This window comes from Carlito syrichta, unplaced genomic scaffold, assembly GCF_000164805.1.
Source record: "Carlito syrichta isolate Samal-C Ts95f unplaced genomic scaffold, Tarsius_syrichta-2.0.1 Scaffold309408, whole genome shotgun sequence".
Lineage (NCBI taxonomy): Eukaryota > Metazoa > Chordata > Mammalia > Primates > Tarsiidae > Carlito > Carlito syrichta.
Window position 1 is genome coordinate 659,870 of NW_007253504.1, and position 26,990 is coordinate 686,859.

The 26,990-nt window shown below is 39.6% G+C and overlaps 1 protein-coding gene across 2 annotated transcripts in view; it reads right to left on the minus strand.

Annotated features, from left to right (window-relative positions):
* Positions 1-9,278: 9,278 nt before the first annotated feature.
* PNPT1 (polyribonucleotide nucleotidyltransferase 1) overlaps positions 9,279-26,990 on the minus strand; it is a 54,032-nt gene continuing 36,320 nt past the window's right edge. For both annotated transcript variants that reach the window (XM_008067213.2, XM_008067214.2), the window contains exons 19-28: positions 19,857-19,963; positions 18,712-18,783; positions 18,556-18,619; positions 17,778-17,861; positions 17,377-17,460; positions 16,104-16,210; positions 15,964-16,019; positions 13,986-14,064; positions 11,942-11,989; positions 9,279-9,672 (exon numbers count right to left, since the gene is read on the minus strand). In XM_008067213.2, the coding sequence (XP_008065404.1) occupies positions 9,514-9,672; positions 11,942-11,989; positions 13,986-14,064; positions 15,964-16,019; positions 16,104-16,210; positions 17,377-17,460; positions 17,778-17,861; positions 18,556-18,619; positions 18,712-18,783; positions 19,857-19,963 (860 nt within the window). In that variant the 3' untranslated portion in view covers positions 9,279-9,513. The remainder of the gene's footprint in view (positions 9,673-11,941; positions 11,990-13,985; positions 14,065-15,963; positions 16,020-16,103; positions 16,211-17,376; positions 17,461-17,777; positions 17,862-18,555; positions 18,620-18,711; positions 18,784-19,856; positions 19,964-26,990) is intronic.

The following is a 26,990-nucleotide window of genomic DNA, read 5'->3' on the forward strand; positions in this document are numbered from 1 at the left end:
CCCGCCGCCGCCGCCGCCGTAACTACAGATCCGCCATCTTGTAACCCGACTCTCTCTGCCTTTCTCTTCCTCCTCCAGCAGGCTCGCACGGGCTGTCCTAGCAGGGGCTACGGCGGCCGACGAGTCCAACGAACGGCACCTCCGCTTCTGCACGCGCTTCCTAGGCCCGAAGGCTCGGCGCTCTCGCGAGGAGGGGTGCGCCACTGAAGTGGGCGGGCCTAAGTGGAACTTCCTCTTCTTTCGGCCCCGCCCCCTGGCGCGAGATCGCAATTGGGCGGGAGGTTCTCGCGAGCCTTCCATCGCGGCGAGATGCCTCCTTCCGGTGGAAGGCGGAGGAAGCGCAGTTGCGGTGCGGGACTTTTCCGGTTGCAGCTGGCACCGCGCGTGTGACGGGCGATGGGACCCAGCTCTGAGGGAAAAGCGGAGCAAACCAAAGGTACGAAGCCTTAGACCAGAGGAACCAAGAACAAAAAAGGAAGAAAAAGTGCTCGCTGTCCTTGATGGAAGTTCATCTAGAGGAGGGGGAAAATAATTGACGTCTTTCTGTGAAGACGAAGGAACGTTGAGCCCTTTCAGCCGAACCGAAACCTATTGCAAGTCGTCGTGGCGTCTGCTTCGATGAAGCATCTGCCAAGGAAGTGCCTGTGGACACTAACACCTCCCGGCGATCCTGTTTCCCGCCAAAGCGTTTGGCGTGAGGCGCTGGCGCCTGGGCTCACCCTTCCCGCCGCAGGAAGACGGCGCGCTTCTCGTGGTTGTGACTGTGGGGGATAAATATGCAGACAAGTTTAGGGAAGTGGCGGGGAGCCACCCTCTTAGCCCCTCTGAGGGCCCTGTTTCGCTGCTGTGTTGTTTCCCGTGGGGCCTGTCCTGCGTTATCTTTCGGGAGATCGGCGCACTGAACGGGCAAAGGAGACTGTCGCGCGCGTGCCTTGACAGCCGGTGGTTTAGGTCAGTTCCGGCTCGTTCTTGGTGGAATCCCTTTATTCGTTCTTTAATACAGCCTCTCAGCTTGTTCTTTACTACCGTTAGGCTGAAAAGTGAAAGCCCGGCGAGGTGGGCTCGTTGGCCCTGCAGTGCACCTGGGAGTTGCAGTTGTCAGTCATCCATGCTCTTGTGAAAACGTGCTTGTTTTGATCAGGTCACTTACGTGGGGCGGTGTCTAGATTCGTGTTGTTTGAGGCGGGGGGTGGTCTCACTGTTACCCAGACTAGAGTGCGTGATCAGGCTCACCGCAGCCTTGACCTCCTGGGCTCAGGCGAGCCTCCCGCCTCAGCCTCCCGAGTAGCTGGGACTACAGGCGCACCCCACCACGCCTGGCTAACTTTGTTTTTTGTAGAGGTGAGGTCTCACTATATTGCCCAGGCTGGGCTCAAATTCCTGGACTCAACCAGCCCTCCCGCCCTAGCCTCCCAAAGTGCTGGGATTAGAGGTGTGAGGCGCCTGGTTGGATTCATGGTTTTTAGAAAAAAAATGAGGGGGACCTCAGAAAATGTACTTAAAGTAAGTCATTATAATATAGTACAGCGTAATAGTCTCATAATTGCTGTGGTAGATGTGGACAAAATATATTTTGAGCTCCGAGAAAAATAACATTTCTCTTTGGAAGGGCCAAAGAAAGTTTCCCACAGACAACGTTTGAGCCTGAGATTAGACACCTGGGCCTTCTGTCCAAGGGTCACCACTTGGCCACACCTCAGGAAGGTTGAACTTTGGAGAGGACTGTGCAGACGTTGAACTTTGGCTTGGTCTTTCGGGTAGGGAATTCCGTAGTGCTCAGAGCATGGTCTAAAAAAAATGGAGAGGGTTCCAGGTGGCCACAGTTTCTTAATTCTTATAGACTTCTCACCCTATGGGGATAGACGCATAGGGCCCTCTAAAACAGCAGTCCCCCAACCTTTTTGGCAGCAGGGACCAGTTGGGGGGGTGTATTTTTGGGATGATTCAAGTGCATTACATTTCTTATGCACTTTATAATTATTACATTGTAATATACAATGAAGTAATTATGAAATTATTTTGATATGAATATGCAAGCAGTGGATTCATTATGGTCTTTGCAGTCAAACCTCACGCTAATGTTAATCTGTATTTGTATCTGCTTCCCAGCGCTGGCATCACTTCCTCAGCTCTACCTCAGATTATGAGGCAGTAGATTCTCATAAGGAATGTGCAACCTAGATTCCTCGTGGGTACAGTTCACAGTAGGGTTTGCACTCTTATGAGAATCTAATGCCATGGCTGATCTGACAGTCAGGGCTCAGGTGGGTAATGCCAGCAATGGGGAACGACTGTAAATACAGATAAAGCTTTCCTTTCCTAACAGGCCGCAGACTGTACTGGAGGGTGAGGACCTCTGCCCTTAAGTACGGGGCCCAGTGCTTGCTCAAGTCTGAGGACAATCATGGACTGAAACCATGTTTTCCCCTGCAGAGTTTCTTTTCTTTAGGCAATCATCAAAGTTCCACTTCAAAGTTTGCTATCCAGATGAGCCCGCAATCACCCCTTGTTTGTTTTCAATAAGTAATGCCTTTACATAGAATTCAAAAAGGAGAGAAAAGTATACGCTGAAAGGTCAGTCCCTTTCTCCTGCCACTCTTATAATCACCACTATTCCATGTTACTGTATATGTTGCCAGAACAGGGTCTGCATGGATGTGTAACCTGTACTGTTAAGTACTTGGTTTAATGTTCTGCTATCTTGAAATTCTTAAAAATCTTTAAAAAGGGACCCTGGAGTGGGGCACTGGTGGCTCACACCTGTAATCTCAGCACTTGGGAGGCAGAGGTAGAGGTGGAAGGATTGCCTGTTTCCAGGGGTTCAAGACTAGCTTGGGCATCTTGGCAAGGGCTCATCTCTACAATAAATGAAAAAATTAGCTGGGCCTAGTGGCACACTCCTGTGGTTTCAGCTACTTGAAAGGCTGAAGTGGAAGGATCACCTGAGCCCAGCATGTTGAGGCTGTGGTGGCTGTGAGCATGCCACTGCACTCCAACCTGGGTGACAGAGTGCAACTGTTACTCAAAAAATAAATTAAGAAAAAAGGCCAGGTGCAGTGGCTCAAGCCTGTAATCCCAGCATTTTGGGAGGCCAAGGCAAGAGGATTGCCTGAGCCTAGGGGTTCTAGACCAGCCTGAGTTTAGACCAGCAACTTGGTAAGACCTCGTTTCTACAATAAATCAAAAGTAGTTCCTGCTACTTGGAAGGCTGAGATGGAAGGATTGCCTGAGCCCAGCAGGTCGATGCTGGTGTGACGTGAGCATGCAGACTGCACTCCAGCCTGGGTAACAGAGTGAGACTCTCACTCAAAAAAAAAAAAAAAAAAAAAAAAAAGAAAGGGACCCTGGGTTTTTATTTTGACCTAGGCCCCACAAAATGCGTGTCTGGTCCTGGTCCAGAGATGATCTATGAGTATACAGGCAAATATAAACGTATATGCATATGTGTGTATATATGTAAATATATAATATTTACCACATCTACCATCTTTTAAAATATGTAAATATAGTCATTTGGTACATATTGATGTTTTGGTCTACTACAGACCACATATAAGATGGTGGTTCTGTAAGATAATACTGTATTTTTGCTGTACCTTTTCTATGCTTAGAGACGTTTAAATTAAATAAATAATTACCATTGTGTTGTAGTTGCCTGCAGTACTCAGTACAATGAAGTGTTGTGCAGGTTTATACTCTAGAAGCAAGGTATCTAACCTTGGTGTGTAGTAGACTGTACCATCTAGGTTTGTATAAGTATACTCAATGATATTTGCACAATGACAGAATCACCTGATGCGTTTCTCAGAAAGTATTCCCATTGTTAAGCAACACACCCTATTATATAATGCTATATATACTGTTTTTTTTTTTCTTTTTTTAACTTAACATCTTTGCAATGATTTTGGATTGGTGTATATATAGACCAACTCATTTTACTTAATGGTTACATAGTATTTCATTGTACAAATGTATCCTAATTTATTTAACTAACTCATCTCTTACATATGTATATTTGTCTCATTTCCAATGGTTTGCAGTTTCAAACAATAAATGATTGTGCAAAAGTTGTTTTGTGTGTGCCAATATATTTCTAGAGAAATTCAATCTCAGCACCATTGACATCTGGGGCTGAATAATTTGTTGTGAGGGGCTGTCCTGTGTTTTATATGATGTACCTTCTTGTTTCCCACCCTTATGTTACTAAAAAAAAATCTTTCAGTGGCCAGAATCCTTTCAATGACTTAAAAGGCCTTCTTGGTCCCGTTCTGCCTTACCTCTCCAGTTGTAATGTAGAATCCCCACAGTCTTCTTTCAGATTCTCATGCTTCTGCTTGCCATCTTTACACAGGTATTCTCTTTGCCTGGAACTTTCTTCCCTCCCAATTATCTCCTGGTAACTCACTTTATCCCTCAAGTGTCGCCACAATTGTCACTTCCATGGAGACTTCCCTAATTCAGATCTTCTTGGAATGTTGCAAGTACCAAAAGCCCATTCAATCTGGTTTAAATAATAAGATATTTGGCTCATTTAAATGAGAAGTCTGAAGATAAGGTGCATCTCAGGGTTTACTTGAGTGACTTAAGAGTATTAGCACAAACTTGATTTCCTTTGACCTCTCCTTTTTGAGTCAGTCTCACTCCATCATCCATGCTGACATGCAGTGGCACACTCATGGCCACCCCACCATTGACCCGCTGGGCTCCAGCGATCCTTCTGGCTCAACCTTTCAAGTAGCCAAAACTATAGGTGCACGCTGCTGTGCCTGGCTAATTTTTTAAATTTTGTTATTGTAGAGGTGAGGTCTTGCCAAGTTGCCCAGGCTGGTCTCGAACTCGTGGGCTCAGGCAATTTCATTCGCCTCGGCCTCCCAAAGTGCTGGGATTACAAGATGAGCCACCGAGCCCGGCCTCCTACCTCTCAACTTCACTTTCTACTATCACATTCATCCTAAGGCTTACTCCTTTTGCATCATAAAATGGTAACCAAGAGCTCCAGAGTTTACATAGTTTATCATTCACATAAAAAATTTCTTTCACATATTCCTGCTTTAACTGTGATTAGAACTAATTTAGGTCACATGCTCACCCTAAAACCTAAGAGTTTTGTGGTCTAGGGAATGTCAAGCACTGATTGGCTAAGGCAAATCGGGGCCTATCCCTGGAGCTGAGGGTAGTGTTGATCTCATGTAAATTCCTTGGATGTTACACTGTGGGGTATGGGTAAAACATGCTAAGAGGACAACCAGAGTATCCATTATAGCCTCCTATTATACACTCATAGCACCATGCACCCCTCCATTGCAGCACTTGTCATACTTGTAGCTTTATACTTGTTTGTAAGATTTCTGATTGTCTTCTAGATGAAAAACCCATGAGTCCAGGAAACTATTTTTTTCTCACCATTGTATCTCCTGTGTCTACCATAGGGTGTCAAACAGCAGGATCTCAAAAATTATTGAAAGAATGAAGTTTCCCCTAGAAGTTCACTACTCAATTTAGCATTTCTCTTAGCAGACAATTTAACAACTGAGATTATGTTGCATCTTGGAAGGTCCCAGACTGGTAGCTCCAATTTCTATCTCTGGGCAGTCAATTATTTACTCATCACAGTAACATTCATGGGACAAATTTGATCATATATTCCTTTAACATCTTTTGCCAGGTGCGATAGCTCATACCTATAATCCCAGCACTTTGAGAGGCAAAGGCAAAAGGATTGCCTAAGTTCAGGGGTTCAAGACCAACCTTGGGCAAGTTGGCAAGACCTCGTCTCTATGATAAATAAAAAAATTAGCTGGATGTGGTGGTGTGTGCCTGTGGTTCCAGCTACTTGGAAGGCTGAGGTGGAAGGACAGAGTCCAAAGGGCAAACAATGGAAAAGACAAGAAATTTCAGCAAATGAGGGAAGAGTAGTAATGGACTTTAATTCTTCACAAAAATATCAGAAAATATCAGGGCAGAAAACTTGAGGGCCGGGTGAAAGTCTATAGGGAGAGCAACTACAGGCCTGAGTCATCTCCCCAGTCCCATAAAGGACCACCACCACCTCAACACAGACACTCATACCCATACCAACCCCTGTAACACTGCCATCACTACCCTAGGAGCCTGATTTCTTTCTAGAATGGGAGAGACTCTTAAGTACACTAGTTACACAGATAGTGGAGGATTACAAAGCAGAGCTAAAAGTGGACAGTAAGTGAAGATCTGCATAACAAAGAATGGGACCTCTAGCCCACTTCTGCCCTCCTAGAATGCCTTTACCCAGGCAGGATATGGAGTACTCTAGAGAAATTATATTCCTCCAGAGAAAAGACTTTTAAAAACTGATCTTTGATGATGATTGGGAGAGAGACTGTGATTGAGAGATAATCACTCTAAAGAGGGACAGAAGTCTATATAGCCTTGCTCTTGAGAATAGAAAGTCAAGTAAGGGCCAAACTATGAAGAGCTACCACACCGGGTTAATTTTTTTGATTTTTTTTTTTTTTTATTGCCAAGACTAGGTCTCGCCAATTTGCCTGGGCTGGTCTTGAACCCACAGGCTCAGGCAACCCACTTGCCTCAGCCTCCCAAAGTACTGGGATTACAGGCTGAGTCACCAAGCCTGGCCCATTTTAAAAATTATTTTTAAATGTTTAGTTCTTTAATCCAAATGGAGTTCTTAAATATAATGAAGGAGGAAGGTAATTTAAAATTTTTCCTCTTAATGGACAGCCAATTGTTTCAACATCATTTACAGATAAAACAACTTGAAAATGCTATCTTTATTACATTTTTTACTAAATTTATACACATACATACGTATATGTGAACTTGAATCTGAATTTACTACTTTGTTTCAAAGGCTTTATTTGGTCAATTCTAGTTTTATAATTTTTGTTGTTTTTTGGTGGCACCATCATACCTTATCACAGCCTCCACCTCCTGGGCACTCTGGCAATCCTTCCACCTCAGCCTCCCAAGTAGCTAGGACTACAGGCGTACACCACCATACCCGGCTAATTTTTTTTTTGCTTATTTTGTAGAGACAAGTTCTCGCTATATTGCCTAGGCTGGTCTTAAGCTCGTGGGCTCAAGCAATCCCCCTGCCTTGGCCTCCCAAAGTGCTGGGATCACACGTGTGAGCTACTGTGCCCAGCCATGACACTGTTTTAATAGCTCTAGTTTTAGAGTATGCTTTGATATTTGCTTGGTGTGGTGGCCATAGAAGTCTGCCACTCAGATTGTCAAGAGAACCTATGCTGGGGAGTATAGGTGACTGACAGCTGCCACTCCCTTAGATTCATCTTTCATTCATACCAATGCCACGTGTCCCTTGAGTTGCTGCCAGCTAGTGACCGAACATAGCAGGGGTACTAAATTTATTCTTTCCTGCCCAATGCAGAATTCTTTTTTTTTTTTTTTTTTTTTTTTTATTTGGAGTCTCAATCCCTCACCCAGGCTGGAGTGCAGTGGCATGCTCACGGCCACTGCAGCCTCAACCTGCTGGGCTCAGGTGATCCTTCCGCCTCAGCCTTCCACATAGCTGGAACTATAGGCATGCACCAGCTAATTTTTTTTATTTATTGTAGAGATGAGGTCTCGCCAAGTTTCCCAGACTGTTCTCGAACACATGGACTCAGGCAGTCTTCTCACCTCGGCCTCCCAAAGTGCTGAGTTTATAGGTGTGAGCCACCACTCCCAGCCTTGAATTTTCAAAGACTTATTCACAAAGGGAAAAACATTTTCTCCTATTTCCTGTGTGTGATAAGTAAATATTCCCAAAGCACAAAATATGATTCTAAAATATTTGTTTTCTAAGTTCATTTATGCTCTACATTTTCTACACCTCATCTGTCTGGCACTTGATAACCAAATCAAAAGCTTCCTCTGCTCTGCTCTGCCTTGGTCTGGTTCTCACTCAATCCTCTTTAAAATGGTGACCTCATTACATCATCCAGGGTCTTTCTGCCTTGGCTCTTCATTTAAATAATTCCCATATTTTACCTTATAAATTGCCAAATAGTCAGCATCCCATGTTACATATATTTTTGCTAAAACAAGTATATATATTATAGCAAAGAAGGGCATAAGTTCAAAATCTATTAATCTAGAGTAAACACTGAGTATGCATCTAATAAAATGCACTTTTCTGGTAGACAAAACAGTCTGTCAATGCCTACATAATAGTAAACAACTATCTTAGAATTGAATTAATCAAACATTGACGTGGCATTAATTTCTTTTTTTTTTTTCCGAGGTGGAGTCATCCAGGCTAGAGTGCAGTGACACGCTCATGGCCACTGCAGCCTTGACCTGCTGGGCTCAGGTGATCCTTCCACCTCAGCCTTCCAAGTAGCTGGAACTACAGGCACGCATCTCCTTGCCCAGCAAATTTTTGATTTATTGTAGAGATGAGGTCTCACCAAGTTGCCCAGGCTGGTCTCGAACCTGCGAGCTCAGGCAATCCTCTTGCCTCGGCCTCCCAAAGTGCTGGGATTACAGGCCTGAGCCACCATGCCCAGCTGCCAAATTCTTCTCATGGGCAACTTTGGCTTGGGAAACTTCTCATCAGCCTGGATGAGAGTATCTTAGAACTACATGTAGTCTAAGACTCTTTCTGCCCCAAATTTCTTTCCCTTCCTCCTTTTACAGAGGTCAGACCTACACTGTGATCTGAAAGTCCTTCCTGCCAGTTCTCGAGCCCTTCCACTTTACCTTGCACAGACATTTCCCCCCAATAAATATCTTACAAGATTAACCCTTCTTGGCATCTGCTTCTCTGGGCATCTGCTTCTCTGAGGACCAAGATTGACATAGATGGTGGCTGTTCACAGGTACAATCATATTTCACTGCAGGCTTGATCATTTGGTCTTGAACTCCTGGCCCCAAGATCTCCTCCCACCTGTGCCTCACAAAGTTCTGGATTACAGGCATAAACCAACAAATCTGGCATATTTTTATGAGACTTTTAAAAGAAGTAGGCATCCTAAAACATGACTTGCATGTACCTTTTACTTTTGTGGAATCATGAAGTGATAGCTCCCTCAACTCCTTACTATATCTGGTAACTGTTCTGAAGAAATAGGTACTGGCTTTGAAAATGGTATGTTCCAGTTTGTGAATAGCTGTAGGCAAGTAAACCTGTAGGGCAAAGAGGGAAGTGTAAGATGATTGACAGTAAATTGTAACTACAGTATAGAAAGAGATTCATTATAGTGGCATATGTGATCTCTTATTTCTAAGTTTTTCAGATAATGCACAGTTACAAAAACAAAAGGATTATCTTTCCTAAGATATATAAATGGTTTACTCTTAATAATAAAAACTGATTGACTTCTAATGCAAATAAGAATAAGTGAATATGGGTTATTCTTAAAGTAAAAAAGGCACATGTAAAATGAGCATTTTAATACAAATAATTATATTTATACTATATATAAGTCTACACATTAGAAGATAGTGCTAAAATTTTGCTCGACTGCATATCACCTTAGAATTTTCTTAAAAAAAAAATAAATAAAACTTCATTGGGAAGAATTAGATGATGACTGTGACATAGGTTCTCCCATTACAATACTGCTTCTGTCATTCAGAGTTTTGACAACAGTTGTAGCTGGAGACTGAAGCACTTTACGAGAAAGCCTCATTCTTCCATCGGCTGGATCACGTCCAAAGTATTTCACCTGAGTTAAAGAAACAGATTTACTTTTAAAGTTGCAGCATACTGAGTGACATCTAATTAAAAGACATTTGAATTTATATTGTCTAAATAAGGCAATGATTGTTTTAATTTGTTCAGTGAAAACACTGATCAGTGCTAGGTATAAGTATACAATGAATAAATATAGGTCATTGCTTTGCTAAGCTCTGTTTGGGCCAGGTGGCTCTTTGAGCTATGGCCACCATGCTTTCTTAGCTTTGACCCCCTCCCCTACCTTGGGGAGGTGAATCTCCTCTCTTTCTCACTAATTTACTTTCTAAATAAACTATACTTTCCAATCTAACTTCTGTGCAATACTTTGCATCGTCTGCATGGCACCAGATTGCAGACCCCCTGGTCTGACCTAACATTTTGATGGCCCCACTGAGATTATGACCTAGCATTTTTGGAAGTCCCACTCTCACTCTCTCTCCTCTTTTCCAACCTGAGTCTGTCTGTAGAGAGAGACAAGGTGCTTGTCTCTTTCTCTTTCTCTTACTCATCACTCTTAGTGCTTGCAACAGCTACATCAAACAGACCTCTCCCTGTCACCTCAACATTGTCTGTACAAAGCTTCATCATCACCGGTGAGTAAAAAATAAAAAAAATACATATATACATATGTAATTTGGTTAAGTAGCTGTTATTAAAAAAAAAAAAAAAAGCCAGGTATGGTGGCTCACACCTATAATCCCAGCACTTTGGGAGGCTGAGGTGAGAGGACTGCCTGAGCCCACGGGTTCGAGACCAGCCTGGGCAACTTGGCAAGACGTCACTCATCTCTACAATAAATCAAAAAATCAGCCGGGCATGGTGGTGTATGCCTGTAGTTCCAGCTACTTCTTAGAAGGCTGAGGCGGAAGCAACACCTGAGCCCAGTAGGTCGAGGCAGTGGTGGCCGTGAGTGTGCCACTGCACTCCAACCTGGGCAACAGAGTGAGATTTTAACTAAAAAAAAAAAAAAACAGTGGCATTTAGTTGTCCCATTATAATCTTCTGTTAAACTCATCTGTGCCTTTTTATTGTCACCAGACCAAGTTCCTATATTGGAAGAACAGTCAAAGCCATGATGAATAATTCTAAACAAGGGCTTTGTGAGCCTCATTGTGTTACAAACTACAGGATTATGCTTAGGTCACTCAGATATTAACTACTACTCAAAAGACCATCACACTAGTTGGTGTTTATTTGGCTTCATTTTGGAAAGTGAAAATCAGGTGAAAATGTGGCAGGTTTAAAGTTCCTTCTGATGTTAAAACAAAAACAACCGTATACAGAGATATTATGTCTTCGCGTTCATCTTCCCCTGGAGGCTATTTGAACAATGGGACTACAGATTGGAAATACACTAGAAGCCTTAGTTACTCAGGTCATGGGTATTAGATATAACTAGAACAGGATGTGGTGCAGCCAAAAAAACTAGATCGGCAATGACTTCTTTTATCCACTCATCAAGGAATACACAAAAAAGGTGAATTCTAGGTCTGAACAACTTGTCTCTTAACAAGGTAAAAAAACGTTTAGTCTCAAGTACTAGAGAAACTAAGTCTCAGCTTCCCAAAGATAACATTCAAGGCCTTCAAAAAGTTATACTATCTAAGTTCTCATGTCTGTCTCCAAATCACTGAGTTTGCACAGTCAACACTGACCTGCTCCTGTATTTTTTAAAAGCTCTAAAGGGTGACTGTTGGTTTTAGTTAAAACTCTAAGCTATTTGAGGGAAAGAATTGTGTCTTAAGCCCTTATGATTCCGTTAAACAACCCTAAGGTTAAAAAATAAGCACTGCAGGCCAGGTGCTGTGGGTCACTCCTGTAATCCCAGCACTTTGGAAGGCCACGGTGGGAGGATTACTTGTGCCCTGGAGTTTGAGACCAGCCCAGCCTGTGCAACATAATGAGACCTTTTCTCTACAAAAAAATAAAAAAATTCCAGGTGTAGTGGTGTGTGTGTGTCATCCCAGCAACTCAGAAGACTGAGGCAGAAGGATTGCCTGAGCCCAGGAGGTCGAGGCCGCAGTGAGCCATGACAGTGCACTCCAGCCTGGGCGACAAAGTGAGATTCCAACTCAAAACAAACAAACAAACAAACAAACAAACAAACAAACCTCTAAAAAAAAAAAGCACTGCATCTAACTAATACATATTATACATGTTGACTCTATTCTTTCAACTTACTTTTTGAAAAAACAAATAATAATTGAAATTTCAAGTACATCTCACAACTTTAAGGCTAAAAGGTTGAACACAAGTACCTGAATTTCTTGGCCAACTTCCAATCCTAGGGCAGAAGGATGTTTAATCTGAAATAAAACATATTCATCTATTTTCAGTTGTTGTGTATAATATCTAATGTCCATAGAAGAACACATTTTTTTCCCAATTGGAAAACAGCTTTATTGGTTCCTCTGATGATAAAAATCTGTTAATTATAACAATTTAAATATAGATGTATTCAGAAAAATATAAAAATCATCCAAAACCTCTCTAGTTGTAGATAATGTATGCATACTGCATTTATAAAAATTGACCATTCTGTGCTTATTTTATAATTTGCTCACTTTTCATTCAATTGTATGTTAAGGATGTTTTTTCATATGAATACATGAAGCATTACACTTAAGTATTCAAACTGTACAATTTATTTAACCAATTCCCTAAAGATGGTCATTAATTTGTTTTAAATTCCAGTGATGCAAATGTTAATGACTGATGAATCTAGGTGAAAGATGAATTTTCAGTGTATTACTCTTTCAATTTTTTTGTAGTTTAAAAATTTTTCAAGCTGGACATGGTGGCTCATGTCTGTAATCCCAGCACTTTGGGAGGCAGAAGCAAGAGGATTGCCTGAGATAAAGACCAGCCCGGGCAACTTGGTGAGACCTCGTCTCTATAATATATCAAAAAATTAGCTGGGCATGGTAGCGTGTGCCTATAATTCCAGCTACTTGGAAGGCTGAGGTGGAAGGACCACCTGAGCACAGCAGGTTGACACTGAGGTGGCCATGAGCGTGCCACTGCATTCCAGCCTGGACGACAGAGTGAGACTCTTAACTCAAAAAAAAAAAAAATTTGGTTTCAAAATAAAAAGTTGAGGAAAAATAAGTTGCAGTGTAGTATGGATTATGTATTCATTTACTCTAATTCTCCTCTCAGAACAAAGTCCTACAGTGTCTAGGTTCATAAACATTTACCAAACACCTCCAAAAAGTACATCCCAATTTATACTCCTATTGATGGTGTATAAAAAGTCTACCTTCTTATTCACATGGGTAATTTTCAACTATCTGAAAGTTAAAAATGGTATCTTGATTTCACTTGCATTAAAAAACTTGTTAATATTAAATGCTTTGGTTGACTTTTTACAAAATGATTTGTCTGTTCATATTCTTTGCCCATTTTTCTATTGATATCATCATTCTTACTGATGTATATAATCCCTTTGTATATTAAACCTCAGTCATATGATATAAACATTTCCCCCTTAAGTTACTGATTGAATTTTAACCTTACTGAGCTCATGCTAAGAAAGACTTCCCCAGTAATTATATCCACATTTTCTTATAGTTCTCCCTCCTTTACCTCACAAGATTTTCTTTCTTTCTCCACTTTTTTTTTTAACACTTAGCCCTTTGATCCAGAGAGAATTTTGGTATAAAAATTATCAGGTGTCCTGTTTTATGACAGCCAGCAGTATCAATATAATTTATTAAACAATCTTTATTCCTTCAATGACTAAAATATAACTTCTAGCATGTATAGTCCCATGTATATAACTAGGTTTATTTCTAGTCTCTTTTTTTCTAGGATTATCTATTTCTGGACCAGGAATACACTTTTATTGTCTATAGTTTTATCATATATTTTAATATATGGTAAAAAAAGACACTCTGATTACTCCCGTGCCCCCATTGTTTTCTTACAGTCTTCACTTTCCAGATGTATGGAATACAAGAAGATTAAATACATAAAAAATACCCCAAGAATTAACTTTCCAGGATGGGTTGGTCAGTAGAAAATTGGGAAAACAGGGTTATATGTAGGTATTTTTAGTAACTGCTGGCTCTAGACTTGTTCTACCTCAAAACGATCAGAATGTTCCTATTCCATTGTGGGAGGAGAAACATAAATATTTGTGGAAACAATGTAAAACCTTTTGCCAGCAGCGGCTCTGACACTTTTATCTTCTGTATTTAGGCTGGTGGCAGGCCAAGTATAAAATTTTTACCAAGGTAAATAATTGCAATAAGGTTACTTTAAGGCAGCTATAAAAATAATAAAATCTGTCTTTCTTTTTACCTTTCGTTGATCAAGTTGTGTGTTATGAAGTAGGACTGCAGTCATATTTGGATATAATTTTACCATTACTCCACTGTCTCTACAAAAAGGAAACAGTAAGCCTGATTAAAACAGTAAGTATCTCTGTATCTACTGACACTTAAAACTGATTATGTTTATATAGGAGAAAAAAGTTAAAAAAAATAAACTCATTATGTTCTTAAAAATATAAAAAGTTAATCACCTAAAACAGATACTTACTTATCAATGGAACATATATGATATATTTAAATACTTGTGAGTCAAAGAACAAAGAAAAGATAAGGGAAAAAAGTGCAGTATAAAAGCCTCTAGAATATATATTCTTCCATATCTCTCTTTATAATGTCCAAAAATTTTTGAAATGGCATTAAATATTTTAAAATAGTATAGAATATCATTAGACTATTAGGTAGTGAGTTAAGGAAAGTAGTTTAAATGAGATACTTAAAATGTATCTCCCTTTTTTCTCTAGTTTACTAAAACAAGCCATCCTACTTATTATTTTTCACCTGCCATATTAAACAAATCATCCCACTGGCTTTTATTTTTCATTTCAAATAGTTTTAAACATTCTTGCTACATCTGACAATTTCTTTCTTTCTTTTTCTTAAAAAGAGGATTTTTGTCTATGACTATATAACCCTAAACTTGCCCAATCTTGTCTGATGTTAGAAAAAGGAGATTTGCTGATCGTAAAAATATAATCTTCTTAGCTGGTAAAAAAAATGCTTTAACATTTAAAAACATATGCTAACTAAACATTAAGTAGTAATACTACCTTTAAAACAAGCCACCTTCTCTCCTAAAAAAAGAGAACTGTTGCTAAGTCTGTTTGGGGCCTACTTAGTATTTACTGGGGAAATTAAAATGGCAGAACATGTTAGGGCACTCACACCTGTAATCCCAGCACTTTGGAAGGTGAGGAGAGAGGATTGCCTGAGCCCAGGGGTTCGAGACCAGCCTGGGCAATTTGGCATCCATACATCTGTATTAAAAAAATCAGCCAGGCATGGTGGCACACACCTGTAGTTCCAGTTACTTGGAAGGCTGAGGCAGAAAGATTGCCTGAGCCCAGCAGGTAGAGGCTGTGGTGGTCGTGAGCATGCCACTGTACTCCAGCTTGGGTGACAGAGTGAGACTTCGACTCAAAAAAAACAAACAAAAAAACCCAGAACATTTGGTTAAAGAAAACAATTCAGTTAGAAGAGTCTATTATAATTTTAGCTACAGAACCATGTAACTAAAAAATCTACAAAGTAGTGTAGAAAATAAAATCTACCTTAAAAATAGTGATTATATGGTAATTGATATAATCCAAACATTTTATGATTTCAAAATAAACAAAGCAAATGTGAAGTTAACCTGGGTTTATAACCTAAATCTTTTAAAAATCAACATAACACTTTGGGAGACCAAGGCAGGAGGATCACTTGAGCCCAGGAGTCAAAACCAGCCTGGGCAACAAAATGAGACCCCATCTCTACCAAAAATAGAAAAATTAGCTGGGCATATTGGCACAAGCCTGTAATCTAAGCTACTTGGGAGGCTGAAGCAGGAAGATCCCTTGAGCTCAGAAGGTTGAAGCTATAGTAAGCTGTGAATGCACTGCTGTACTCTAGCCTGGGCAACAGAGTGATTTTTTTTTTGAGTTGAGGTCTAACTTTGTTGCCTAGGCTTGAGGGCAGTGGCACGATAATGGCTCACTGAAGCCTTGACCTCCTGGTTGAGCTTTCCACCTCAGTCTCCCGAGTAGCTGGGACTACAGGTGTGTGCCACCATGCCTGGCTAATTTTCTGTAGAGATGAACTCTTGTTATATTGCCTAGGCTGGTCTCAAACTCCTGGGGCTCATTCCACCTCAGCCTTTCAAAGTGCTGGGATTACAGATGTGATTATTGTGACTGACTTGAGTCTCAAAAAAAATGCAAATCCAACACAAGTATATTATTTGACATTACCTGATTTCAGTTATTGTGGCGGTATACACTGCTCCGAATTCTAATTGCTGCTCCTGCTGTAATTGCAAAATATGCCATAAGATTCATAAAGAAAATTGCAACAAAAAGTAGACAAAGCAACTATTATAAACCATACTTACATCATCTTTGCAGATTTCGGTAATGAAGTCTCTTGCCTCATGCATAGCATTGGGTATTGGTGCAAATATAGAAAATGTTTCTTCATCCACCTGACTAATAGTTACACCTTTTAAAAAGATTATTTAACATATTAAAGTTAAGTTGCTCATTCCAGTGGAGACTAGCTTTAAAAGTAGATGTGGGCTGGGTGTGGCAAGTCATGCCTGTAATTCCAGCACTTTGGGAGGCTGAGGCAAGAGAATTACTTGGGCCTATGAATTTGAGACCAGTCTGGGCAACATAGTGAGACCTCATCGTCACAAAAAATAAAAAAGTTAACCAAGTGTGGCAGCACATGACTATATTCCCAGTTACTCGGGAGGCTGAGGCAAGAGGATTGCTTGAGCCCAGGAGTCTGAGGCTGCCATGCTACTGCACTCCAGTCTGAGATGTTGACTCAAAAAGAAAAAACAAAAAAAGTAGATATGAAAATAAGAGGGATCTTACTAGTAGCTGGGCAGGGTTGTACTGCATTTTAATTACTGCTTTAAGGGTAAAGGAATTCATTAATCAACAAATAAACACTGCACACTGCTATGTGTCTGGCATTGACTGGAGAAACAACAGTGAAGCAATGTCCTCATTTTCTTTGAGCCCACTATCTGGTGGGATCAAATATATCAGTACTAATTTTAGAGGGTCTGACTTTGTGCTCTTATTAGGAGTAGAAACTATATTAGAACCCTTTCTCACTTTTTTTCCTTTCTCCCTCTTAGTCTTTTGTGGGATGACTAAATGAATGAAGGACAAAATCATGTCAGTTCCTCAATCTTTAACTGGATAAGGTGACTCTGCTCCTTACCCTCCTGGTAAGTATTAGGTAGCCAAACACTGCTTCCAGAAAAAATAAATTAAAGCATACTATTTCTACATATAATCTTTAAATAAAAGAGCCTAAATAAAGTAAGTGTAAGTAGCAGACTAGTAAGAAATAAAGTATAATTCCTCCAAAGTGAAAAACTAAAAATTATTCTGGATGTTCAATTTTAAAATATTGCCGAAAAACCCTGCTGACTCCTTAGTCATCCTTCTTGAATATAGTTAATGATCATTTGCTGATTTATTAAGAGACACAAGGAAAACAACACTCGAGACATGTCATATCCTTTTCTCTTGGTTTTTCTCTCATTTCTCAAATATATATATGTATTTTAAAGTAACACAGTAAAGATGAAATAGCAAACTTATGTGGTCCAGCATTTAATTAAAAGTTCCAAATTTCATGTAACTTACCTGTTTCAGCCTGAAGTTTTTTTAAATTATATCCCCCTGGTCCAATGAATTTTGCTCGTTTTGACAGTGGAACCTGAACAGTTTCTGAAATGCAATGCAGACAAATATATAAACACTTCATATATATATATATATATGAACCTACAATATGTTGTGGTCACCCCATTGTTTTGGTCTACACACATGTAAAAATATATTACTATAAAGTAGAAAAAGTTTGTTACTTGATTAAAATTCCTGAAATGTCCAAGAATATGTCCTCAAATTTAAAGCATTTTAACTATAAAAGTACTTAATGCTTTTATTTTGTATATGGAGTGAAAAAAAATTAAAAACAGTAATATATGTTTATACATTAATGTTTATCTTACAAGCATCAGTAATACTTTTTAATGTATTACCTACAACAGGTCCGTTTTCTTTTCTAGATTCCCGAGGTTTTGAAATAGTTTTGTTCATAATCTGTAATATCTCCTTCTTTGCCACTAGAAGAGATAAAAACACAAAAAAATACCATAAATACATAAGATAAATATGATCTGAAATAGCTACATTCTTAGGTTTTATGGTGTAAAATCCAAACTCTTTAGCTTAACAAATGAAGCTCTTCATATCCCAATTACTTTGAATATTCACTCATATTCTCTTCTCTATAAATCCTATCTTAAGACAGTTGCTTAATTTGTAAAAATTTAATTTTACTGGCCTCCCACTTCAGTGGTTAGTCATGTGTGCAATAACTTAGTACTTCTTGATCTCAGTTATATGAAATTCAACTTTAAAGCAATATTTTATAATAAGACTAATGGGGCTGGGCATGTTGGCTCTTGCCTATAATCCTAGCCCTGGGAAGCTGAAGTGAAGAAATGCTTGAGCTCAGGAATTTAAGACCAGCCTAGGCAGCATAGCGAGGCCTTGTCTCTACAAAAAATAAAAAAATCAGCCAGGTGTAGTAGTGCATGCCTGTAGTCCCAGTTACTTGAGATTGAGGCAGAAGGATTGCCTGAGCCCCGGAGGTTGAGGCTGAGGTGAGCCGTGATCATGCCACTGCCCACTGCCCTCTGGACTAGACAACAGAATGAGACCCTGACTCAAAAAAAAAAAAAAGACTAATGGGAATTATAGTTCCCATTAACATACTAGAAAATAATGAAAGGAGAATCAGGTACACTGGCTTACCTGAAGCTTGCTGGATGGCCTCCATTGCAATTTTTACTGGTATTCCAGGTAATTTAATATCAGCCTAATATGAAAGAGCCGAAAAATTATATAAATATTAATTCATGATAGTATTTAAATATTATAGGAGTGAAACAAGATGGGTTTTAAAAATACCTGTAATGCAGTTATTCCCTTATTAGTGCCGGCTATTTTGAAATCCATGTCACCATTGTAATCTTCAATTCCCTTCAGGAATTTAAGAAATCATGAAGTTTTAAATAAAAACAAAAGTCACTATTATTCACTATTAAAAAAATTCAGCAAATAGCTTTAGAAGTAAATCCTATCCTCTAAGACTAAACACAAAGAATTATTTCCTGCATTAATTACTGTTTCCAAATGTGACTTTGCATTTTTTTATTTATTTTTTAGAGACGGGGTCACACTCTGCCATCCAGGCTGGAATGCAATGGCATGATCATAGCTTACTGTAATCTTGAATTCTTGGGCTTAAGAGATCCTCCTGCCTCAGTTTCCTGGGTAGCTGGGACTACAGGTATATACCACCATACTTGGCTAATTTTTAAAAACTTTTTGGAGAGACAGGGTCTCATGTTGCCCAGGCTGATCTTGAATTCATGATCTCAAGCAATCCTCCTGCCTCAGCCTCCCAAAGTACTAGGATGACAAGTGTAAGCTATTATACCTGGCCTAATGTGTAACTTTTTAAGCCACACTTATTTTCACCAGAAACCTCACTTTATTTTCAGAACCTATCTCTCCCCCATAATTGCATAAGGATTAATTTACAGTCATCATAAAGTGAGCCATTATGGATACTTGTACTGTAATACATATTTTAAACTCACATGCTATAAAATCCAAGGTAAACATGCAGAGGAGGAAGGTAAGAACAAGTAACTCCAATCCTCAAGTGCTGGCTTTCTTTTTTTTTTTTTGAGCTGGAGTCTCACTCTGTCGCCCAGGCTGGAGTGCATGCTCCACAGCTACCACAGCCTTGACTTGCTGGGCTTAGGCAATTCCGTTTCAGCCTTCCAAGTAGCTGGAACTACAGATGCACACTACTTCGCCCAGCTAGTTTTTGTGATTTATTTTAGAGATGAGGTCTCACCAACTTGCCCAGGCTGATCTCGAACCCCTGGGCTCAGGCAATCCTTTTGCCTTGGCCTTCCAAAATGCTGGGATTACAGGCTAAGCCACCAAGCCCAGCCAAGTACTAGCATTTTTATAAGCATACGATACATGTACAGTTATGTATAGCTTCACCATTAAATAATTGAAACAGGGAATATACTTGCCAGAATATCTGTCAGCAAACGATAATCTTCTATTTCACCCTTCTCAGGATTGTTTCTGGTGACCAATCCTATTGCTACACCTGCGACAGCAGATGAAACTGGAACGCCTATATTGGGAAAAATAACTTTTGTGTGTAATGTGTACTTTAGCTGAACATACACATATTTATAATTCTGGTGACATTTATTTTTAATGTAAGTGGAGAGTGTTCACTAAATTGGAAGGGCCCTAAGAGGTCATCTGATTGCCTCCTTTCTTTCTGAGCATATAATAAAGTTCCCCAAAGTATGCACTATGTTCAGCAAAAACCTAATAATGGCAAACTGCATAATTCAAACTATTTGTTGCTTTGCCTTTTTGCTTTTGGTGTCTTCTTTTTCCTCTTTTTGTTGGAAAGTAATCACGTACTTGGTAAATTCTTCCAGCCTGAACTTCCCCATGACAGCTACTGTTAATGTAACCACTCAGAAAATTTCTGTACACAAGTATAAATGTAAATATATTTTTTCCTTTGCTCATGGCAGTATACTACATGCATTCACTATTTTGCACCTTGCCCTTTTCATTTAATAATGTATCTTGGATATTGACACATATCACCATACAAAGCTCCACCTTATTCTTTTGAATGGCTGCATAGTACTCCCTGTATGTTTTCATGAGCCAGAAGGAGAAGGGGGATTGCTGAGTCAAAGGGATGTATATCTACATTTGTGACTGTCAAACTGCCTTGAAAGATGTAGCATTTTAAACTTTTACTGGTAGTATATTCAAGTGTATGCTATTCTACATTCTTGTTAATTCTTGTCAAACCTTTTGAGAGACAATTTAAAGGGTAAAAGTGGTTGATAATTAAAATTTTTTTTAATGAGTGAAGGTGAATACTTTTTCATGTTTATAAACCATTTTTATGTGTTTCTAGAACTATCTATTCATGGCCTTCAACCATTCTCCTACTTGGTTAGTAGTCTTTAAATTATTTTCTCTTCATATGGATATATCTTATTAAAATATAAGTATAAATATTATGTTAAATAAAATATAAAATATATTATTTCTTAGTTTGTTGACTTTGCTTGTGTTGCCTTTTTTTCTGTGTAGAATTTCTAGTTTATGCATTCATGGTTTTTGGATTTTGCTTAGAAAGGCTTTTCTTCTCTAAGATTTTGATAAAATCTTCCATGTTACATTTGTTTAAAAATGTTTACATTTTGATCACTTGGAACTTACTTTGGACTGAGGACTGTGCTAGGAATTTCACTTCATTCTCTCTAAATAATTTAATCGATACTCACAGTTTTAACTACCACCTCTAATACTGATGACATAAAAAAAAAATCCCCTCTGCCTAGCTCTCTTTGCCAAGCCCTGGATCTATAAAACCCATTGGACATTTCCAGCTAAATGTCCCCAAAGCACTTTAAATATATATATTCAAAATGGAATCACTCCAAATAAATTCATTTCCTTCTGCATTCCTGAATATCAACACTTCTTTCCTCATTTCCTATTATCCTATCAAGTCACAAAGATCTGTTTAATTTATCCTCTAAAATTTTTAAGAAAGTTGTCCTTGGAAGAAGGAGGAAGATGGTAACGGAGCCAGTGAGAATCCTAGTGTCAGTAAGTGAGTGTATGGAAAATTTTGCATATGTGTCTATGAGTAAGTGAGACTCGAAATAAGTGGCCAGGGCTCTCCGGGTGAAATGGCTGGTGCCGCAGCTGCTCTGCTTGGATCCTGGTGCTTCCCAGGATGCAGGAGCCAAGCACCATTTAAAAAAAATCAGCAAACCCCTTCCCAGGAAGAAGCTGCTGGGAGTGACTGCTGGTTTGAGACTCTGCCTCACCACTGCAGTGCCTGGCTGGACATGGGCAGCAAGGGCTGCGGAGAGAGCAGAGTGAGAGAGCCCATAGTCAGAGCCCCACTAGAGAAGACAAAAAGAGGCATCTTGCAACCATCTTGAAAACTGGGCAGGAAAGTGCTCTGGCTTGCTCACTATGGAGTGACAGACCCAATCTCTATGTCCAGTAGATTAGCTACTTAAGGGTTGATTGTGACCCAGAGGGAATATCCTAAAACACAAACTCTGGAGGGACAGGATGAGTGCTGAGTCTCAGTTGCCTCATTCTCTACTCTGATTCAGTCACGGGACAAAGGGTATGTGACCAGAAAAGGTTGAGGAAGACCCTTGAAGAGATCAGACAGCAAAGTTTCCCACCCACAGTCCTGTTTCAAAATAGAACAAATTCAGATCCTTGATCAGGGAAGAATAGTGAACTGAGCAAACACCAGAAGTGAAAGCCTCTCCTGCTGCCATTGAATAATGGAACTAAAGAGAAAAGAAAGATCTGTGGCACATGAGGAAAAATAAATAGAAGAACACAGGTAATTCCCAGTGTAGCAAATAGAAAACACCTGAAAAATCAGACTGCAGAGCCCAAACAATGGAAGTCACCAACAACTGGCCCCATAATACAACAGGGATTAGTGAGTAAGACTCAAGAAGACAAGATGCGACACTGAAATAACTTGTAACAGAGATTTTAGACATAAAAAGTTTCATCCAGGAAATAAATAACAAGATGATAAGCATGGAAAGCAGAATAAATCAAACAGAAGAAAGAGTCTTAGAACTTGAAGACCAAAACATGGAATTAATCCAATCTGTAAAAAAACAGAAAGGAAACTCCGAAAGAAAGAACAAAGTCTCTAAAAGATGTGAGATTATATCAAGAGGTTGAATCTACATCTGATTGGTATCCGAGAAGAAGAAAGGGAAATGGAGAACAACTTGGAACAAGTATTCCAAGAGGTTATCCAAGAAAAATTTCCCCATCTCACCAGAGATGTGACCATCCAAACACAAGAGATACAGAGAACCCCCACAAGACATCAAATGAAAAAGTCAACAACTAGATACATAGTAATATGCCAACACAAAGTAGGTACAAAAGAAAAAATCCTAAAGGCAGCAAGACACAAAGGTTAGACTACCTACTAGGGAAAACCAATCAGAACAGCAGCAGACCTACTGGCGGAAACACTACAAGCTAGAAGGGGCTGGAGTCTGATATTCAAAGTCTTCAAAGATAAACAATTTCAACCAAGAATTTTCTACCCAGTCAAGCTCAGCTTCATCTGCGATGGAGAATTAAAATCTTTCCCAGATATCAAATCCCTAAGAGATTATGCAGCTTCCAGACTAAGTCTACAGGTGACATTTAAAAAGGTATTAAGCACAGAAGAAAGAAGAAAAAGAATGACCATGCACTTCCCAAGAGTACAGCAGAACACAGAATCAACAGAGAATACATAATGACAGCAAAATGGAAAATACACACATACATCAACCCAAAAGTTAAAACAGAGAAAAAACTTTATAAGGACCTCATGATGGGGATAAACAATCACATTTCAATAATCAGCCTGAATGTGAATGGACTAAATGTACCAATGAAAAGGCACAGAATGGCAAACTGGATAAGACACCATGACTCAACAATTTGAGGTATCCAGGAAATGCATCTCACCACAAGGGATGTACACAGACTCAAAGTAGAGGATGGAAAACGAGTTTCCAGGTGAATGACTCACAAAAGAAGGTAAGAGCTGCAATCTTAATATCAGACAAAATAACCTTTAAGCTATCACATTTTAAAAATATATAAAAGGACATAACAAAATGATAAAAGGTTCAATCTATCAAAAAGAAATATCCATCCTAAACATACATGCACCCAAAACAGGAGCACCAGTGTTTATAAAGCAACTACTAAGTAAACTAAAAAAAAGATATTGACTCTAACACTATTATAGTTGGGGACTTAAATATCCTACTAACAACCCTAGATAGTCACTCAGGCAAAAATCATCAAAGGGATTTGGAACCTCAACTTGACACTTGACCAAATGGTCTTAATAGATACCTACAGAACACTCCACCCCAAAACCACAGAATATGCATTCTACTCATCACCACATGGAATGTACGCCAAGATTGGTCACATCCTTGGCCATAAATCAAGCATAAACAAATTTCCTAAGATCAAAATACTGCCATTCACCTTCTCAGACAACAATGGAATAAAAATAAATATCAACACCAACAAATTTCCCCTAAACCTCACAAAGACATGGACACTAATCAGCATGATGCTGAATGACTGACTGGGTCAACACAGAAATCAAAACAGAAATTAAAAGAATCCTAGAAACAAATGAAAATGAAGAAACATCTTACCAAAACCTCTGGGAGGACATGAAAGCAGTTCTAGGAGAGGGATTTATATCTCTTTGAACACACATCAAGAAAATGGAAAGATAACAAGTTAACAGCCTAACAACACCTAAAGAAGCTGGAAAGACAAGACCACCAAAACCCTAACTTTAGCAGAAGAATCCAGATCACCAAAGTAAAATCCCAAATATGGGACATAGAAAACAAAAGTATCATAGAAAAAAAATCAACAACAAAAAAGCTGACTTTTTGAAAGAATAAACAAGATCAATGGATCCCTAGCCAGAATGACCAAGAAGAGAGAAAAAGCCCAAATAAACACAATCAGAAATGCAAAAGATCAAATCACAACTGACCCCGAAGAAATACACAAGATTATCAGATTACCATGCACACCTGTATGGAAACACACTTGATAACCTAAATGAAAGGGAGGACTTTCTGGTATCACACAACTTTCCAGGGTAGAAACAGAAGACACCAAGACACTAAATAGACCAATTAACAACCCAGGAAATAGACTCTAATATAAGAAAACTACCTACAAAAAAAGCCCTGGACCAGACAGCTTCCCAGCGGAATTCTACAAAACATACAAAGAAGAGCTGACATCAACCCTCTTGAAAGTATTCCAGGCATTTGAGATAAACAAAATTATTCCCAAGTTTAATGAAGCTAACATCACACTGATACCCAAGCTGGGTAAAGATCCAACAAAAAAAGAAAACTACAGGTCAATATCTTTAATGAACATAGATGCAAAAATTCTCAAGATTCCAGCAAACCGGATCCAACAACACATCTCAAAAACCATCTACCATGACTAAGTAGGTTTCATATCTGGAGGCAGGGCTGATTTTCCCTGAAAACCAGTGTAAGACAAGGCTGCCTGTTCTCACCTCTCTTGTTCAACATTGTGTTGGAAGTCCTAGCTAGGGCAATTAGACAAGAGAAGGAAATCAGGGGTATCCAAATAGGAAAAGAGGAAGTTAAGTTATCCCTCTTTGCTGATATGATCCAATACCTCGAAAATTTAAGAGAATTGTCAAAAACCTTTCACTAATAAAGGACTTTGGCCAAGTCTCGGGGTACAAAATAAATGTGCAAGGCAGTTGTATTCTTATATACCAACAACAAACAAGCAGGGAAACAAATAAAAAGCACAATCCCATTCACAAATAGCCACACAAAAAAAGAAATACTTCAGCATCTTCCTAACCAGAGAAATGAAAAACCTTTATAATGAAAACTACACAACACTGTTCAAAGAGATCCAAGAAGATACAAATAAATGGAAAAATATTCCATGCTCATGGACAGGAAGAGTCAACATTGTTAGGATGTCCATCCTACCAAAGACAATCTACAGATTCAACACAATACCCATTAAATAACCAACATCATTCTTTTCAGACCTGGAAATGACAATATAGAAATTCATACGGAAACATAAATGACCACAAATAGCCAAAATAATTCTTAGCAAAAGAAACAAAGTGGGAGGTATCACACTTCCAGACTTCATTTTTATTTTTTTTATTTTTTTTTATTTTTTTATTTTTTTGAGTTGGAGTCTCACTCTGTCGTCCAGACTGGAGTGCAGTGGCCGCTCCCGGCCACCGCAGCCTCGGCCTGCTGGGCTCCAGAGATCCTTCCGCCTCAGCCTTCCGAGTAGCCGGAATTACAGGCATGCGCCACCACACCCAGCTGATTTTTTGATTTATTGTAGAGATGAGGTCTCACTGCCCAGGCGGGTCTCGAACCCGCGGGCTCAGGCAATTCACTCACCTCAGCCTCCCAAAGGCGCGGGATTACAGACTGAGCCACCGAGCCCGGCCATTTTTATTTTTTGAGTCAGAGTCTCACTCTGTCGCCCAGGCTGGAGTGCAGTGGCACGTGCATGGCCACTGCAGCCTCAACCTGCTGGGTTTAGGCGATCCTTCTACCTCAGCCTTCCAAATAGCTAGAACTACAGGCATGCACTACCATGCCCAACTTACTTTTTGATTTATTGTAGAGACAAAGTCTCACCAAGTTGGCCAGGCTGGTCTCAGACCCCTGAGCTCAGGCAATCCTCTTGCCTCGGCCTCCCAAAGTGCTGAGATTATAGGCTTGAGCCACTGTGCCCGGCCCACACCTCCAGACTTTAAACTTTACTATAAGATTACGATAATCAAAACAGCTAGGTAATGGTATAAGAACAGGCATATGGACCATGGAACAGGACAGAGATTCTGGAAGCAAAATCTCAATTTCTCAACTAACTCACCTTTGACAAAGTCTTCAACAACAGCCACTAGGGAGAAGAGAACTTATTTAGTAAATGGTGCTGGGAAAACTGGCTGACCATATGCAGAAGATTGAAACACGACCCCTACCTATCACCATACACAAAAATTAACTCTAAATGAATAAAAGACCTAAACATAAAACCTCAAACTGTAAAAGAATCTTAGAAAATGCAGGTGGCACCCTTATGGAAATCGAAGTAGGCAACCAATTTCTGATCAAAACTCCTGGTGTCCATGTCATAAGAGATAAGACAGACATGTGGGACGTTATCAAACTGAAAAGCTTCTACAAAGCAAAAGAAACCATCAAGAGAGCAGGGAGACAGCTCACAGAATGGGAAAAAATATTTGACAACTGTGTATCTGACAAAGGCCTAACATTCAGAATCTGCAAGAAAATCAAATGTGCCAAAAGGAAAAAAACAAAGCCCCACTAAAAAGTGGGTTAAAGACATGAAATAGGCACTTATCTAAAGAAGATATACAGGCACCAAACAGACACATAAAAAAGTGCTCAGCATCACTAATCATCAGAGAAATGCAAATTAAAAACACACTGAGCTACCACCCAACCCCAGTAAGAATGGCCACCATTCATAAAACA